Here is a 17499-nt window from a genome sequence, read left to right on the forward strand (position 1 = left end):
CTTCCTTCTGCCTACAGATTGGAGGACAGAAGCAGAGGGAGGGCTGAGGCCGAGCAGAGTTGCGAGGCAAAACGGATGGTCACATGAGCACAGATCTGTTTACAAACCCGAGGCAGAGCGGAGCGGTGCAGGAGGCGTCGGGAAGGAAGACTGCATCTCACTTTAAAAACCATTCTGGACTGAGAGAAGGAATGGAGAAGTGCCCATGAAAAAGCCAGTTGGAGGTGCGAGAGACTGATTGCAGCAGATAACACTCTTCACTGATACACGCCACCTTTTGTCTTATTTCTTTTCATCTGAAGGAGCAGATGGTGGGAAGAAGAGGATCCCCCTCCCCATTGAATCCAACAAAAACACACATGCACTGAGTGAGAATCACACTCAGCAGCAAAAACAGCGATGCCATCTTCAGGACTGCCTTGCCAAGCGGTCCTCACTCTGTTTGGTCTTTGACGAGAGCACATCTTTGGCTTCTGGAATACCCTCTGCAACATCAGCGGACTGGAGGAGGAGACGGCAGAGGACATCTGAGGGGGGTGGAAGCCGCGAAAATCCTCTGTGAAAAAGCGGCTTTATGGGGGGGAGACAAAGCAGACTCAAGGCAGATTATTACCTCCATTGATCGACGACTGTCATTGTGATCGGCGGATGACATTGGAGCCAAAACTGGCGACAAAAAAACACAAGACATAGTGTCTTTGTCTGCTTTGACTGTCAACACGCTTTGACTGCGCTGTTGATGTTATGACTGCGCATGATTCAGATTTTGACAACAACTTGCGAAATAACCCCCGGTATGAGGCAAGTGACAGTTGAAGCTGCACAACAAGATTTCTTTGTCTTCACTGATGACATCATTCAGATCGGCATTCAAGAGCACATAAGGTTTTTAGACGCGATCCAAACTCTTGTCCCAAATATCGCAGTCTTAACACGGAAGGCTTGATCCAGATTTGGGAAATGCTGGGCCACACAGACTGCTGAGCCAACAAAACCACACCTCTGAAGGATTTATGGAAATCTGAGCAAATCTGAAAAAACTTAAGGCTTGTATTTGGGGGGGCTCAGCGACTGCTCGCAGGCACAGACCACCAGTCCAAGAGGTTGGCCTCCATTCAAACTCAGCCTTCTTCTTAAAGGGTCTGAATTTATTGCAGTTGCCCCAGGAATCAAATTTCATGCAACCATTCCAATGGTGTAACGGTAAGTGGATTTCTATACCATCTGTTTTATACTCAAAGGACCCAGTACACATTTGCGTAGCTTGTCACCTCAGTGTGCTTCGTAGGTTACTGGCTCTGCATGATGGATTGAGCAAACCACAAAGGCCCGAGTGTTTTGTCTGTGCCAAGCGGCGCTCCAAGTGAGGTGCATTCAAGTTCATGTTTACTTGAGGCAGACATCGACTGCAGCTGCGTATTGTATCTCAGTCTGCGCTATTATTTTGTGTCTGATTTAGTAAATCAATCATGTTACATTCCTACTCACTATAAGTCTTGTTTCTTCAGCGTGACATTTTCGTCACTTCCAAGCTTCCAAATTGATGGGTGCAATTTGACGAAAGGCATGTCGCCTTTGAGCGTGACACAAAGAAAAACAATGAAGCGAGTTGAAGAGTTTGATGTGGATGAAGTGGGGAACTTACATAACGTTAATATGAACTAGAACAGAAATGAAGCAGGTCCTCTTCATGTCCAACTTTACTAACCTCACAGAGGTTCTTCTTGAGCGTAAAATGCCATAGACACACACGCCTGACATATTTTAAAAAAATCAGTATTCCAAAGACGTTTTATTTTTAATTCCTGTTTAGACCTGGTGTCCACATGTTGCCCATGTCGTCTATCTTTCATTCAGTTTCCCTGCCCCCCTTCTTTTAAAATCCCCCAACCTCCATCTATGTTAAATTATCATACCTCCCACACAGTGCAAGATGTACCCATTCATTGACTCTGAAAAGGGACACATGGACATTTTGAGGCTGGCAAAGAGCCCGCTTGGATTGGATTGGATATGCCTTTATTAGTCTCACAGTGGAGAAATTTACATTTCACAGCAGCAAAGTGATTGCTGCAAATTAATAGGGTGACATGTGGCTAGTGGAAGTGGGGCTTCCGCTGCTATTATTTTGCCAAATGGCCCCGTGCTCCCAAGTTCATTCTCGTTTTAAATCTACCCCCACTGCCATCCCGCCACCTGGACCATCCATGTTTCTGGTCTTTTAAAATAAGCACACACACACACACACACTGCACTGCACAACCCAAGCCCTCAACCCCCAAATGCTGTCACACATGCACACACTTTATTGCATTACTCTATTTTGTCTGGAGAACAGGTGGTGATGTGTCAGTGTTTGTTCATTGTGTTTGTCTACTTCACAGCCAATTAACGGGTCTCCCTACGAGGGTTATTGTTGCCACCACTGTGCCACAGCCGCGTGCAAACAGTCACATCCAAGAAGCCTCATTGAGTAGTTGTGACTAGACAGGAGAAAATCTCCAGTTATGGGGAAATTGCACTTACCTTATATGATGGTCACCTAATAATGATGATGATCATGATCATGATGTGCAGCCCAGGTGTCAAAGTCAAGGCCCGAGGGCCAAATCTGGCACGCCACGTCATTTTATTCGGCCCACGAGACCAAATCAAGCACGTTAAGTGCCATGATGCTTGCTAAAGTCTGAACCAAAATTTCAAATTGTCCCTTGTAAACCACAGTAACAGTCATTATTCATGACTTCAGATTTGAAAACTATTCATTTGTGGTGTGTTCTGTATGTTACATGTGGAGGAGATGAAACATTGTAATGGTTTCCCCAAATTCATAAAGGCCCTCGAGAAGACACAGTAACTCCAATGTGGCCCGCAGCAATAAATGCGTTTAACACCCCTGATGTACAGTATCTAACTATTCCAAAGACTGTTTGAATTTTCTGTTCCAGACATCTCTCGAAATATTGGTTTGAATTAAATTGATTGGATGCATGTGTTATAAACTTGTTGACCCTTTTTTTTTTTTTTTTGTCAGGATGCCTGTGCGGTTTGAATTCTCTGAGCTCTGAACACAACTGCAGCATGACATCTGACATGTATCACTTACCACTCAATGTGTATGTCATTGTGCTGGGCATTGGCCTCTTCGTCTTCATGCTGAGTCTCATCTTCTGCTGCTACCTTTTCCGGTAGGTACAAGGGCGATAGTGGAGGTTGGCTTTGCCAGTTCTGAATTGCTGTAAAGAATTGGAGAATGGTATGTGTTGGGGAGAAATTGGGACAGCCATGAATTTTTGCATGTCATCCTTTGTAAGTAGTCGACGATGCAATGTTGGTATGCTTCCAAGCTACGATTGAAACAAAGCCATGAGCGACGAAAAGCACAGGAGGTGCAGCACGGTTTTCGCACCCCTTTTCATTTTGACCTTGGATGCCTGCAAATGTTCCGTTCTAATGTACGGATGAGTGTGAATTTCAATTTGAGAGATGAGATTAAGTATAATACATTCCATTTCGTAATGAAAGAAATGATGTAAAAATCTGTCCAGTCTAGGCTTTGGTTGGCTCTGGCAAGGTGGATGCATACATCAATCTATTTCATAGTGGGCACTTGGAAAGTGTTCAAAAATGATACACATCTTGTATTGCTCCATATTTAAACGGTTAATTATAGGCTCAGGGTAAAAGTATGTACATTATCATTTTATTGCAGGTTACTTTAATTGCACAACCCCTCCATCCATCCATTTTCCGTACCGCTTTATCCTCATGAGAGTCGCGAGAATCATTGCAGAACCATTTAATGATAATCCCTCCACGTGAATTTCTAGCAATAAAGCTAAAAAACAGTCACCCTTTGGAGTTTGTGTCAACTGAAAACAACCGCTCACTCTTTTCATCCCGAACTCGAGCGGCTGTACGTCCTGAATTTACCATTGGCCGCCATACTGTTGTTGCTTACGTGTGTGTGGATTTTGGAATGTTTATTTTGTTTAGCAATGTCTGAAACTCATGACAAAAAGTTAGCGGACACCAGGGCAGACAACTCTGAAAAGTTGCCTGCCCGAACATAAAGTTGCATGCACCATTTTTCACAACTTGAAACACAATAAGACGACTAATCGCAGAAAAAAAAACATTGTTGCAAAGTATAAAGGCTTTTTTTAAATTCGGGAAGTACCTACCACAAATGCTCCCTCGCTTAATTTATGGTAAATATCCCTTGCTGAAGATTTTGCTCTAGTGTCGTTTGTCGTCATGGTTGTCTGCTAAAAGCCGCGTGGACTCCTCTTTCTAAGCGCCTTTCAAAACTCTCAAGTACACTTTACAGTCACGGTATAATGTACGTTTAGGTTTTGTAGCGTCATAAATTTTGTTAGGTTCTTTTGAAGCTTTCTTCTGGGGCTGAGTTTCTGTCAATCTACTTTGGAAAATGATATTCAAATGCACGACCTTATAACGCTCGGAAAAGTCTGAAGCATGAAACAGGCTTCTGATTGGCTGATTGGCCGAGTATGCCAAACGAACATTAGTTTGTCAATTTGCATCCTCGGCACGGCAGCCAACCAGAAGACTGCTTCGTGCTTCGGATTTAGCGTGTCTGTAAAGTGTACTTGAGAGTTTTGATAGGCGTTTAGAAAGAGGAGTTCACGTGGCTTGTAGCAGTTTGCTTGTTGCGTTTGCTTTATTGAAGAAAGCAAACGTTTGATTTGAAAAAATAAAACAAATCTTGAAGAAGTTGTCGGCCACCCGGGCCGAGACGTTTTGAAGGTTGTACGCCCGACGTAAAAGTTGTACACCTTGGGCCTCCGGGCAGACGTTATTTCAAACACCGTGTTCAGTAAATAATTTAGCAATTTTGTGATTGAGTATTCATAGTAATTAGTGGAATTGCAATGCTTCGATTTTAGTCAGGGAAGTAGCCACACAATCACATCTGTGAATGCAATTGTACAAAGAACAATCACAATGTGATGTTCTTGACAGAATTTTGAAAATACGCAAATTCAAATAAAAATCCTTTGGAAGCAAATTTCTATCACGAATGACATTTTCTCAACCCCAGCCAGATATACAACATAAGGTCCCTCACCTGATAACTTGCAAGTCATTATCATCTAACAATTTTGCCCCAGGGGCCAGAATGCGAACCACGTTTCTTTCTTGGCCCTCTGGTGCTAAAACACTAGCCTGATATTTTGGAGGGACACTCGTGCCTTAACGTTTTCACTTAAAATTACACACAGCTCCGTGCCGGCGAATGTCTTATCGCAGAAAATTTGCTGCTCACCATTAAAGTGCATATTTTGTCTTGTTTATGACTTGCTCAGGTTGAAACAACAAGGAACAAGGGAGCAGTTCAGCTACAATGAGGTTTGTCACTCAATGCGGTCTCTGCATATGTAACACCACACTTCTGAGACAGAGTCTAAATCCTACCACTGCATGTCATTTTCATTCAGCCGAGCTATATAACACCAACTTCCAGAAGAGTTCATTGGGGTAGATTGAATGCAACAATTTTGAAGCTATAATTAGATAGGCTTTTCTATGCATCAGACGGAGAAGTAATATGAGGTCACTCATGTTCGCATATATGGCTCAACAGAAGACGTTATATTTATGATCTGCTTGCACTGTATTATGTTAAATGTTCATCCTGGCATACTCATTCTTCACTGTAGGTGGTGCTGAAGGGAGCAAGCAAGAAACTCAGCCTGCTTGGAGTAAGTTACATGGACAGTATTTTGTTTGACATGTTACTTACATCTAATGCATTAGAACAAAGTGACAACCAGTATACGTTGACGCCTTAATGTGCTGCAAGAAATATAGTGTTATTATCCATCTGTTATACAAGGGTCGTGGGGGGTGCTGGAGCCTACACCAGCTGTCTTAAGAGCTGTAGCAGGAGTACAACCTCAACTGGTTGCCAGAAACGTGTAGGGCACACATAGAACAAATAACCAGTAACCACACTCAAACTCACACCTAGGGACATTTTACAGTGTTGCATTAACCTGCCACAACTTTTTGGAAGGAGGGAGGAAACTGGAGTACCCAGATAAAAGCCACAGGCAAAAGGAGTACATGCCAATCAAATCCACACAGGATGGTTGGAATCCGGTTTCATACCTTGGACCTGTGTACTATGAAGCAATCCGCTAATCACATACTGTTCTGCTGCAAGGAATACAATTTCACTTAAATGGTCCAAAATCGTGTACTGTACTTCAATGTATTCTACTTCAACCATCAATGCCAGCACCATGCAGTGACAAACATTTAATTTTTTAAACAGACGATACTAAACCTTTTAAACAAAAATTTCAGATATTTTTGTCTGGTAGTGTGCTGTGAGATTTTTCAAATGTGACATATGTGCCTTGGCTCAAAGTTTGAACTTTGAACATTTGAATTTATTGTGGAATTTATGACTATGAGCCAGGTTGATCTATTCTATCCCAACATTGTGACGCAATTCAATCCTCAAATGTAATTAACACACAATATGCATTTTACTGAACATGTGTTTGAAATATCTTGGGTTCATGGCAAATACATATCAAGTCCTTCCCAATCTTCAAGCGGCAGAATTTAGGATTGCCAAGAATAACTCTGCTTTTTATAGATGCTTCATATGAGCATGCTTCTCCGTTTGCCATCTTAAAATGACTGCCTTTAAATGTTTCAAAGGCAGAGTTGGCAGGGCAAGTACAGATTTTGAGAGAAAAAAAAATGATACAGCTATGAAAAGAACAAATACTGGTAATAAATAACATTACATTATTTTATTCCCTGAAACATTGAGCAGATTGAGATTCACAAGTTACAGTTTTTTTTGCTTATTCGTTTGATTGAAAAGATGTTACACAAAATAGGGCCTTAACTCATTTTTTCTTCTGGTTTTGGTAGCAAACTTGCGCCGTATGTCTGGAGGAATTCAGGACCAGAGACGAACTGGGAGTGTGCCCATGCTCACATGCATTTCACAAGAAGTGAGTGTCTGCAATGACATTTGTAAACAAACAACTACATTCCAACATGTTTGCTGCTTGATGACAAACGATTTGTGAGCTCACTGTCGATATCCAAATTGATGTGGAAAAAAAACAGTGTTTATTAAAAATATCACATTATTTTAGATAATAAAGTACCAAAAAAGCAAAAATGTGCATTCTTACAATGCAGAACTACTGAATGAGACATTGTTTCCTCAAAGAGAAAATATCAGTAAACAAGACACGGCCTGTAGTTCCAGGAAGGCAATCCTAAAAAAACATTACTCAGTTAAACTTTGACTTTAGCTACTTTGCCGGTTGTTTCAATGGCAATGGTAACAATCTGAGTGAGCTTTGACCGAAGGTGCACGGAACACATCAGGCACTAATTCTTGGGACATTTTATTTGGTTTTCATGTAAATTCCTCTGAAATAAAATACAATTGAAATTCTATACACCCCAAAAAAATTATTGTCTATAAAATTGCCATTACATGTTTCATATTTTAGTTACGGTAATATGTTTGGGGACAACATGTTAAGAGAATTGTCAGTTTTAAATTTGTTTCTGGTGTTTTTATGGTTCTTTCTTTGACCTGTAGTTCTTAACCAATTTAGGTGCCTGCTCAAGTGGCTGGAGATCCGCAGCGTGTGCCCAATGTGCAACAAACCCATCTTGCGGCTCCACAATGATACCCCCCAGGGTGCAGAAGGTCCTCTGGAGCCAGAGGAGGTGTGAGGTTGGGAGAGATGAAACTATACTTCTCTTAGGAAAAAAAACAAACAAACAAACCCACAACTCCATTTATATGACTAGAGATGATCATCTCACGGACAAAGCTGTTTTTGATCCCAAGCGGCTATGTTGCCACTGACCTTTGAGCAATATTCTTAGGTGGGAATTGGATGTCGACGGATGCAAACTTGATTTGGTAGGGTCAGAAGAATGGTGGAAGGATGTATAAATAAGACATTTGTCATGACATTGGTCCTCGCTTAGATTCCATATTGCACTGCTCAGCAACAGTCGGTCTGCAAAGGAGGCACCAAGACTGCAGCACTGCTGGACAGAAAAGCGGTACTGAGCAGGAGTAGTACTGATACCTCTACCATCTCAGGGGTGTTACCAACCCAGCCAGCACAAAGCACGTCAGTCACAACGTAACCCACACAAGCATTTTACAATCAATACTGCAACTGTGTAGGTAAAATACTCAAGCAGTCAAGCGGTAGCCACACCCTACGGATGACATCATGACCAGCATCAAGGATTTAAGTAGGCAGATTTCTTTTCAGAGTGCGTACTAAGAAGGTTTCTTTTAAAAGAGGATAGAAAACTACCGTGTATGTATTGTACGTAAATGTGTACCAATAGATATTGTTCTTTTGTATTTGTTGCTTTTAAATAAAATGTCATGCAACGTACTGTAATGATTGAGAATTTATTGAGTGGTGGTAATGCTTTCAGACAATTTCTTTATGGACACAGACTCAAAACATTCAGAGTAGATTTCATAAGAGTGAATTCAGTCCTTAATTCTAATTGCAGCCCAATTAGGTTGATGTCAGAACACATGTACATACATTTTACAAAAGGTTGGATAGAGTCTTCTAGCTCCAATAAGCTATTTCAACAGTAAAAATGTCAACTGACAATTAAGAAACTATTCACATGATGTAGCCGTCGAGACCAAACATACAATAAGCAAGATTGTACATTTGGTCTCTAGCTGGCAGCCTCACTGCCTTTGCCTTCCACAAACTCAACAGCCTTTTCTTTAACAGCCTGCATGCTTTGTGGTGTGCCGTGCTTCTTCTCGTACTCCAGGTAGCGTTTGAAGAAGAACTTGATTTTCTTCACCGACACACTCAGGTGGATGACACGATCAAAGAGGGCCCTGCGTGATAATTGAGAAGAATGTGACTGTAAACGTGCAACAATCTTTCTTAACCTGTTTAGAAATCAAGAAAATATCTGACTGAAATGTTTCGGAAGTACAAGAAAAAACAAACGTGTCCTTACCTGACTTCCTTCTGTGATCCATGTTTGACCATCAGGTCGATGAAAACGGACCAAAGGTCTGTGCGTTTCGGGTAGCTTGTCAATATTTTGTCAAACATCGTGTGACCCTTTTCCGTGTTTCCAAAACGAAACTCCAGTTGGGCAAATTTTGTGATGACGTCCACACCTGATAAAAAATTACAATGTTTACAAATTAGTCTCGGTAGGTGCCGCGGGCACACGTCACCAGGCCAACAAAACGAATACATAATCTGAATTGTTAGAGAAATAATTTAACAATACTTTATTATTGTGTCGGTAGTTTGCATTGGTGTAGAACCACACAACACGTTTTCCACTTTTATGGTTACTAAGAGACTACCGAACAGTGTGACATGCTTAAACCAAAATTCTTACTAGTCAGTGAGATTAAAACATTTTACATTACATTTAAAGGCCAACCGACAACATTTTTTTTGTTTCCTAACTGACATCAGAGAAACGTTTTATAGCATCTAAAATACCCAAAACATGCAGACTGATATTTTTAGTCAAATGCAAAACACTAATAAAAATGACTTAAAGTGTCCCAAAACTACTTCAAAATGACCTCAGAAAGTTTGTTTCAGAAGTTCCCGCCCCCTTGTTCGTGACGTCACGCCAGGACGTCTTTGCCTTGCTCTAGAATCAAAACAATGGCTTCAGATTCGGAGAAGATGCTTTCTTGTTACTCATCCAATTATGAATATGATTCAAATAGTTCTGAAGTGGAAAGCATAAATGTTTGCAATCAATTAAAGAAGTCCTCCCATAACAATTCGAGCAGTCAGGAATCCAATGTAGGGTCCCAGAAAATGCACAAGATGGCGCCCAAGCTCCGTTGGAAATGGGCTGATTTGTCTGCTGGGAATTTGTGTCAACTTGTATCAAATAGTAGTCTTAGTGCAACACACAACGATTCACCATCGAGTTATGTGTTTTCCTTCTAATTTCGGCAGCAACACGGATCAACACGAAGTTTTCAGACCAAACAAAGTACCCAAAATGCATTGTGTCGCTTTCTCGGTCAGGGGCGTTCCAAATATGACGTCACTTCGGGCATCGTCATCAACTCAAAAACAAGACTTCCTGAATATTCAGTGCGAGTCTTAAAACGTAAAATATAGCTACATGCCGTGGAATCTTTGCAAAATACGCTCAGTAGAAGTCATTTGAAGTGATTTTACAAATTATGGACACAACTTGTCGGGAGGTGTCGGTTGTCCTTTAAGGGGCCGTCTACACAGTAGCCAAGTGTCACATAAAAAGATACAATTATTACAAAAACTGTGAGGGTGTACTCACATTTATGAGACACTATATATGAAAAACTGACGCAGATATCCACCTTTGGAGGTCATTTTACATTACTTACGTCTGTGTAAGCTCTCAGTCGTACAGGAGTGGTCCATCGATGAGAAGGTTTCTTCAGCCGTCATCTGTACAAAAGTGAAGGTTTCGGACGTTTCGCCTCCTATCCAAGAGACTTCGTCAGCGAACTAAAGTCTGACTGGTCGTATCGGCCCCATTTATATATCCCTAATGTCCAGACCTAGTGGCGCCGGACACAGCTATGATAGGTCCCTACTCTCAGGTTGGGGGGGGGGGGCGCGGGACCCCCCCCTGTGGCCCCACTGATTGTTCCTACATTCCTGACTAACGATTGGCCTATTACCCCCACTCCCCCCGGTATCACCTCATCAGCATAACGACCCTCATCAGCATTGCGAAAGTTGCCTAACCTGTTTTGCCTGAGCAGGCTATTGTATGAACGATCCAAATTGAACCTCACACCACCCGACCGGTTTAATGAAGGATTTTGTTGTTTTATAAGAATCGCCTCTTTTACCCCCCTTTCAAACCATCTATGTTCTTTCGCTAAGATTTTAACCTCATTGTCGTCAAATGAGTGGTTAGTAGCTTTTAGGTGCAAATGTACTGCCGATTGAGGCCCACTAGTATTATCCCTGCGATGTTGATAAAGTCTTTTTTTGAGAATTTGTTGAGTTTCCCCAATGTACTGCTCTTTACAATTTTCATTCTTACAATGTATGCATGCATACAATTTTCATTCTTACAATGGTAATAGGCCAATCGTTAGTCAGGAATGTAGGAACAATCAGTGGGACCACAGGGGGGGGGGTCCCGCGCCCCCCCCCCCCAACCTGAGAGTAGGGACCTATCATAGCTGTGTCCGGCGCCACTAGGTCTGGACATTAGGGATATATAAATGGGGCCGATACGACCAGTCAGACTTTAGTTCGCTGACGAAGTCTCTTGGATAGGAGGCGAAACGTCCGAAACCTTCACTTTTGTACAGATGACGGCTGAAGAAATCTTCTCATCGATTTACATTACTTACTTTCTTTGGATGGCAGACTATTAAGCGCCCTTTGCAGGAGAGCAGTGGCAGCATCATTGTGGCCGTGCTGTAGCAGGAAGGTACCATAGCTCAGCCAAACCGCTTTGTTTTGGCGGAAACGCTTCACCATTGACTTATACAAGTTCTCGGCCTCCTGACCCAAACAGAGAGACGGACAGACGTCAGCTCAAGCAAAATAAATGTTTTACAAAGAACAGTTTGATAGATTTGCCATTTGTTCATCGTGGATACTGTGCAAATTATGTACAGGATTTAATACCTTCATCTTGTCTGATTTGGAATAGATATCAGCCAGTTGCTGATAAACTGGCATGGGCTCACAGAACTGGAGGGCTCGCTCAAAAACTTTCTTGAGACTCTCCTGGGTGCCGTACATATTTTCCAAGTTCAGCAGGGCAACCCACACGTTCAGTTTCTCTTGCTCCTCTCTGGACATGCCCAAAAAATAAAATACAATTACAATCAGCAAACAAGCACTGAAAACTAAGTAGGTCTTGTGTGCTGTAAGTAAAGGGATGCAGATAAATTTGACATGTTTCTCAAATGGGTATCAGAGTTTGTTGCTCTTTTTTATTATTATTTTTTTCTTGACCCATCGTGCTCATTTAATTTTAAAGACTTGGAGTACATTTGGAAAAACACTGTGGTGTGTTTACATGCAATTTAAAGGACAACCGACATCACTTTTTTGTTTTTTAACTGACATCAGAAAAACGTTTGATAGCATCTAAAATACCCAAAACACGCAGTATGATATTTTTAGTCAAATGCAAAACACCAATAAAAATGACTTAGTGTCCAAAATCTGCAAAAAAATTGAGCTGCGTATTGGGCATTTTCAGAAAGTCCCGCCCCCAGTTCGTGACGTCACGCCAAGACGTCTTGCATTGCTAGTGAATGAAGACAATGGCTGCAGATTCAGAGAATATGCTTTCTTGTTACACATCCAGTTATGAATATGATTCAAATAGTTCTGAAGAGGAAAGCATACATGTTTGCAATCAATTAAATAATTTATTTGTGCCATTTTGAGGCAACATTGGGGGTTAATCTTTCACCTAAAAAAGACGCACAAAATGGCGACCTCCTGTGGCCACCTCCGTTTCCACAGGCTGATAAATTCCTTATATGGCGCTTGGACGCCCTCTTCTGGCCTTCTGGCGGCTTTTGGGTGCAACACGAGGTCCCCAGACCAAACAAGTACAGCAAAATACATTGACGTGATGGAAGGACCGCTACAATGCGTCTTTTTTTTCCGGTCAGGGGCGGTCCTTTAGTGACGTCACGTACGGACTCGTCACCAACTCAAAAACAAGACTTCCTGAATATTCAGCGCGAGTCTTAAAATGTCAAATATAGCTATATTCGGTGGAATCTTTGTAAAATACGCTCAGTAGAAGTCATTTGAAGCCATTTTACAAATTATGGACACAACTTGTCCGGAGACGTCGGTTGTCCTTTAAAATAATGAATCCACATTTTCAGTTTTTATTCAATAACTACAAAACACAATCATACCAGGGATATACAACTGTCACTTTTTAGGAGGCTATAATTTACATCAAATTCCTATCGAGCACAATTGAGGTGCATGGTCCATTTGGAAAAAAATAACCTCCGAGTTGAAGTACAGGATGGCTCTGTAATCAGATAGCTTTGTGAGCACATTTCTCTCAGGCAACCGTCCATAATCCACTAGTTTTGTTTTTTATGTTGTTTTTTTTACCACGGCCCGTTTCCATGTCATATCAATCCACAGCACACCGACACCGAGATAAGAGTCTCACCAATGTTTGCTCACTGTCACAAGGCAAATGGAGCCGGCATACAGCCAACTAAGTGAGGTCAGCAGCCATGATAGTTGCCCATGTTACTATGCAACGTGCCTCAAGGGTCAACTTCAAAATACAAGTGTGCTAGTATTACCTCACGTTGATTTTAAAGTTGGCACTTGGAATCATTGATGATGACTGACTTGACGTAGAATAGAGGGTGGCCTGATATTTTTGTGCCGAAATTGAGGAGACGGATTGAAATTTGGGGAGCAGTATTCAATTTCTAGTGTTCATGCATATTGGCGCACGCAATTTCGGCACGCCTAAATATAAACTTATATAAAACAAAACAATCTTCATAAAAAAGCCAAAACAACAGGCACGAACCATTTTAAGAAAAAAAAGTAAGCAAACTTAATTTCTGATAAAAAACCCAATAACAGAAAAGGCAAAACACACAGTGATGACCATGACGACAAGCTAAAACTAAAAAAAAATAAATACATAAAGTTAAGAATACAAATGCCAGCAACTAAAACAATTTTCTTCCCATAGCCAATGAAACCCAAGTGGGCAAAATATCAAAGTTACGTATTGACAGGGTCTAATCTTACCTGAAAGAAATTGTTTTCAGCGCCCTCTCCGCCACAGCGCGAGCCTGCTCAATTTGGGTGGCCTGCAGATGGTGAGCCATGTACTGAAGCCAGAGAATCGAGCTGTTGGGAGAAGCCAAGAGCAGGCGCTCAAATGCTGCTGCATCCTGAGGCCTGAGCTGAGGGTCCATCAATTCTATCTCCCGCCGAGTCAAGGCTTTCTCCGCCACTTTTTTCTCCTTCTCCAGCTCATACCGAGATTTCTTCTGAGACTGACAAGGAAAGAAGTAAAGTCTCGTTATATCGATATTCTCGGGAGTCAGAAAAAATATTGATATAACCGGACTATCGATATATCCGATCCTGCGGCATGTAAATTTTCTCCTTGCGTTCATAGAAATAGTATCGTAATAAGCAGTACTATCGATATAACCGATATCGATATAACGAGACTTTACTGTAGTGAGAAAAATAGCGGAAAGTTGCAACAACAAGCACAAAGTAAACAAATGCCTCACCTTGCTGCTTTCTTCTTGGTCCTCTCCATCGCTCGAGTCCGCATGTGTGTTTGCTATCGCAGGCTTCAATGAACTGAGGCCGAGATCCCAGGAGAACCCAGCTGCAACTTGTAGTCTGAAAGGGCCAGATGAACTGGAAACCTGCCGAGACATTTATTTATTTATTTCCTTGCAAATATAACCAATTTCAATCAATTTGCTTACATTCACAGCAACTGGTTTGGTATCATTGGTTTCTTGGTCCTCTTCCTCTCTGAAGTACACATCAACCCCACTGTCATTGTCTAAAATTTTTGTTTTCTTCTTCTTCTTCTTGGTCTTCTTGTTTGGGGGCTCCAATTCATTCTTTTTCTGGAAATATAACCAAAGTTAAAACAGCTAGGTATGCATAGTATTTCTGTTTACAGAAAAACCAAAGGGCAATTGACGATCTATGCGGAAATGTTTCGTAACTGTTTGGTTACCTCTTCATTTTCAGAGAGTGAGCGTTTCTTTTTCTTTTCAAGGTTGTACTGCTTTTTCTCCTTTCCCAAGAGACGCAGTGGCAGATGGAGGGACTCCGGAAGGACGTCAGCCTTCCCAGTGTCCACGGTGAGCAGGGACAAGTCAACTAACTTTTCTTTTCTGTTGATACTAATGAACAAGAACATAAAAGGTTGCAGTGTTATTGTAACACAAACTATTTGTGCAATGCAAGATGTTTGCTGCAGCATTTCGCACTGTCCCATGAAACCCAATTGATTGTGTGACAAGAAGCACTACCTAGAACTCTAATCAATATGTGTATAATTTATTGATTCTTTTTTTAAATACCACTTATCCTCAATAAGGCCATAGTTGAGTGGGAACCTACAGCAGGTGACTGAATGGACGAGAAATGGGGTACATTCTGGTTTGGATGCCAGTCAGTCCCAGAGCACATGTTAACAAAATAAGCATTGACCCCTACTTTCCTAAGGACAAGTAAGATTCTTCAATAAACACAACATGTACATTTTTGTTGACAGGAAAGAGGAAAATAATACATTTGTTTCCTTAACTACGACGACTACATGTTTTTCTTCTTCCACTTTTTGATCTCAGTTTTTGTAAATCTAGTAATCATTCAATCACCAAAATGCTACGTGAATTCCAAAGCAGCTTTTGCTTCTTAATTATGCTTTTTTTTTTTTTTTTTGGGGGGGGGGGGGGGGGGGGGGGGGGGCTGGTGAGATTTTTACTAGAGAGGGACTTAGAGACTGAAAATGCAAGGAGTTAACTACAATGTCTAAAAGCAATCGTCCATTTTGATTATGTGTCAGGGGTTTTCTTAGCAAGCGTATTGTATCACTGCTTTGCAGTGAGTAAAACTCATTCCACCTGATGATCTTTGCGGTGACCAGCGTGCTGGGGGGAAGATGATTACAGAGGACTTTGTGGTTGTTTACAAAATATTTGGTAGACAGCTGAAGCTCGGCTCTCCCAGTGATGCTGTTTGACAACCTGGAAGATGCAAAGAGATGTCACTGATTTCAAGTCTTGCTTGAGTGAGCCATGACATGATGGATTTCGTACACGCTTCCCCTGCAGTCTATGTCTTACCTTATAAAGACTCCTTGTTCACTGATAGACTTGACAAAGCCTCTGATTAACTGCCCTTCTTGCAAATCCTTCAAGGACAAAACCTCTGCGTCTTTTTCTTTGTTGGCCTGTTGTGGGTTCAACCTGGACAACAGGAACAACAACAACACAATGAGGTTGCAGGTTCATGACAGATCAACATTTTTTTTGAGTGCGTATATGTCAGATCTCATACCTTGATGGTCGTAGCGATAAGTGCCAACTGTCATTTTCACATCCTAGAAGGTAACACCTGAGCGAAAAGAACATCATCCAAAGTGGCAGGTCTATTAACTCTGAAGTGTGTGTGTGTGTGTGTGTGTGTGTGTGCGTGCGTGCGTGCGTGTGTGTGCGCGCGCGCGCATATAATGCAGACATCGGTTTATGTGGACGGCTGGACACCAGAAGTGTCAATCCAGGGATTGTGCCATTGTTTTTATGATTTAAAATATACAATATTAAAGTATCGTGGATTACACCGCAAAACTGAGCTGGCGTCTGAAGACTGGAAAGCTGTACACATGTAGTATGACCTTTGTGGACTCCACATTATATTGTATTAATTTTACAACTGGTGTTTGGATGAGTGGCTGTTCACTGAAATGACACTGAGAATCTGTCAAAATAGCACAGCTCGTGCTGTACAGGCTAAAGCCCGATCACAGATAGTGTAATCAGAATTTAAACAGGGAACAATACAGGGTCTTAAACTAAATTGTTATGCACGGTTAAAATTGTTTAAACGCGAGTTGAGATTGCGGTGTGGTGTCATTTTTTCTTTATGTGTATTTTGGCTCTGGAACACCTTTCAGTGTCCGGAGCACATATCGGCATCAAGATATTTTCAGATTAACATGCCTGCACAAAAACACTGTGACAAAACGCAAATCAAAGATACGGGCTTGGATTTAAGCATGGGGTGGAGGTGAGTTTAGTCTTACCCAAAGCGCTTTGCATGGAGCATAATGTTATGTACTTCGTGTACATAAAAGCTACAATGTTTGTCAACATATATACATACATATAACATTCCATATTAAAATCTTAATGATTTAATTCCTTTGGTCTTACCAAAGACTTTTAAATAGGGGCAAAATGATAGAGAATACTTTTGTTGATAAAGTATTCCAGAAATAGCACACAGGTACTACATATTAAGCAAACAACAACAAAAACGTTATTTAAAGGACAACCGACGTCACTTTTTTGTTTCCTAACTGATATCAGAAAAACGTTTTATATGCATCTAAAATACCCAAAAGACGCTGTATGATATTTTTATTCAAATGAAAAACACCAACAAAAATGACTTAAAGTGTCCAAAATCTGCAAAAAAATTGAGCTGCGAATTGAGCATTTTCGAAAGTCCCGCCCCCAGTTCGTGACGTCATGCCAAGACGTCTTGCATTGCTGGAGAATCAAAACAATGGCTTCAGATTCGGATAATATGCTTTCTTGTTACACATCCAGTTATGAATATGATTCAAATAGTTCTGAAGAGGAAAGCATACATGTTTGCAATTGATTAAAGAATTTATTTTGAGGCAACAATGGGGGGAAATGTCTCACCCAAAAAGAGGCAGAAAATG

At 41.3% G+C, this 17499-nt stretch overlaps 2 protein-coding genes across 5 annotated transcripts in view; one reads left to right on the forward strand and one right to left on the reverse strand.

The window, feature by feature from the left end:
* On the forward strand, nucleotides 1–8432 carry LOC148892613 (RING finger protein 122). Of its 3 annotated transcripts, none has more exons than XM_089005573.1 (7): nucleotides 18–224; nucleotides 303–1203; nucleotides 3035–3188; nucleotides 5331–5373; nucleotides 5685–5726; nucleotides 6916–6998; nucleotides 7620–8432. In XM_089005573.1, the coding sequence occupies exons 2-7, from the start codon at nucleotides 1179–1181 to the stop codon at nucleotides 7738–7740; spliced, it is 468 nt and encodes a 155-aa protein (XP_088861699.1). In that variant the 5' UTR covers nucleotides 18–224; nucleotides 303–1178; the 3' UTR covers nucleotides 7741–8432. The 3 variants fall into 3 exon arrangements, with proteins under 3 accessions (XP_088861697.1, XP_088861699.1, XP_088861700.1); XM_089005574.1 differs by having other exon boundaries at nucleotides 309–1203; XM_089005571.1 differs by having other exon boundaries at nucleotides 1–1203.
* pdcd11 (programmed cell death 11) overlaps nucleotides 8428–17499 on the reverse strand; it is a 23801-nt gene continuing 14729 nt past the window's right edge. For both annotated transcript variants that reach the window (XM_089005569.1, XM_089005570.1), the window contains exons 26-36: nucleotides 16107–16163; nucleotides 15893–16015; nucleotides 15671–15793; nucleotides 14776–14944; nucleotides 14516–14662; nucleotides 14312–14452; nucleotides 13815–14065; nucleotides 11685–11853; nucleotides 11405–11558; nucleotides 9025–9190; nucleotides 8428–8899 (exon numbers count right to left, since the gene is read on the reverse strand). In XM_089005569.1, the coding sequence (XP_088861695.1) occupies nucleotides 8728–8899; nucleotides 9025–9190; nucleotides 11405–11558; nucleotides 11685–11853; nucleotides 13815–14065; nucleotides 14312–14452; nucleotides 14516–14662; nucleotides 14776–14944; nucleotides 15671–15793; nucleotides 15893–16015; nucleotides 16107–16163 (1672 nt within the window). In that variant the 3' untranslated portion in view covers nucleotides 8428–8727. The remainder of the gene's footprint in view (nucleotides 8900–9024; nucleotides 9191–11404; nucleotides 11559–11684; nucleotides 11854–13814; nucleotides 14066–14311; nucleotides 14453–14515; nucleotides 14663–14775; nucleotides 14945–15670; nucleotides 15794–15892; nucleotides 16016–16106; nucleotides 16164–17499) is intronic.

Source organism: Hippocampus bargibanti, linkage group LG10 (genome assembly GCF_051943395.1).
Source record: "Hippocampus bargibanti isolate YZ-2025 linkage group LG10, ASM5194339v1, whole genome shotgun sequence".
In the NCBI taxonomy this organism is placed as follows: Eukaryota; Metazoa; Chordata; class Actinopteri; order Syngnathiformes; family Syngnathidae; genus Hippocampus; species Hippocampus bargibanti.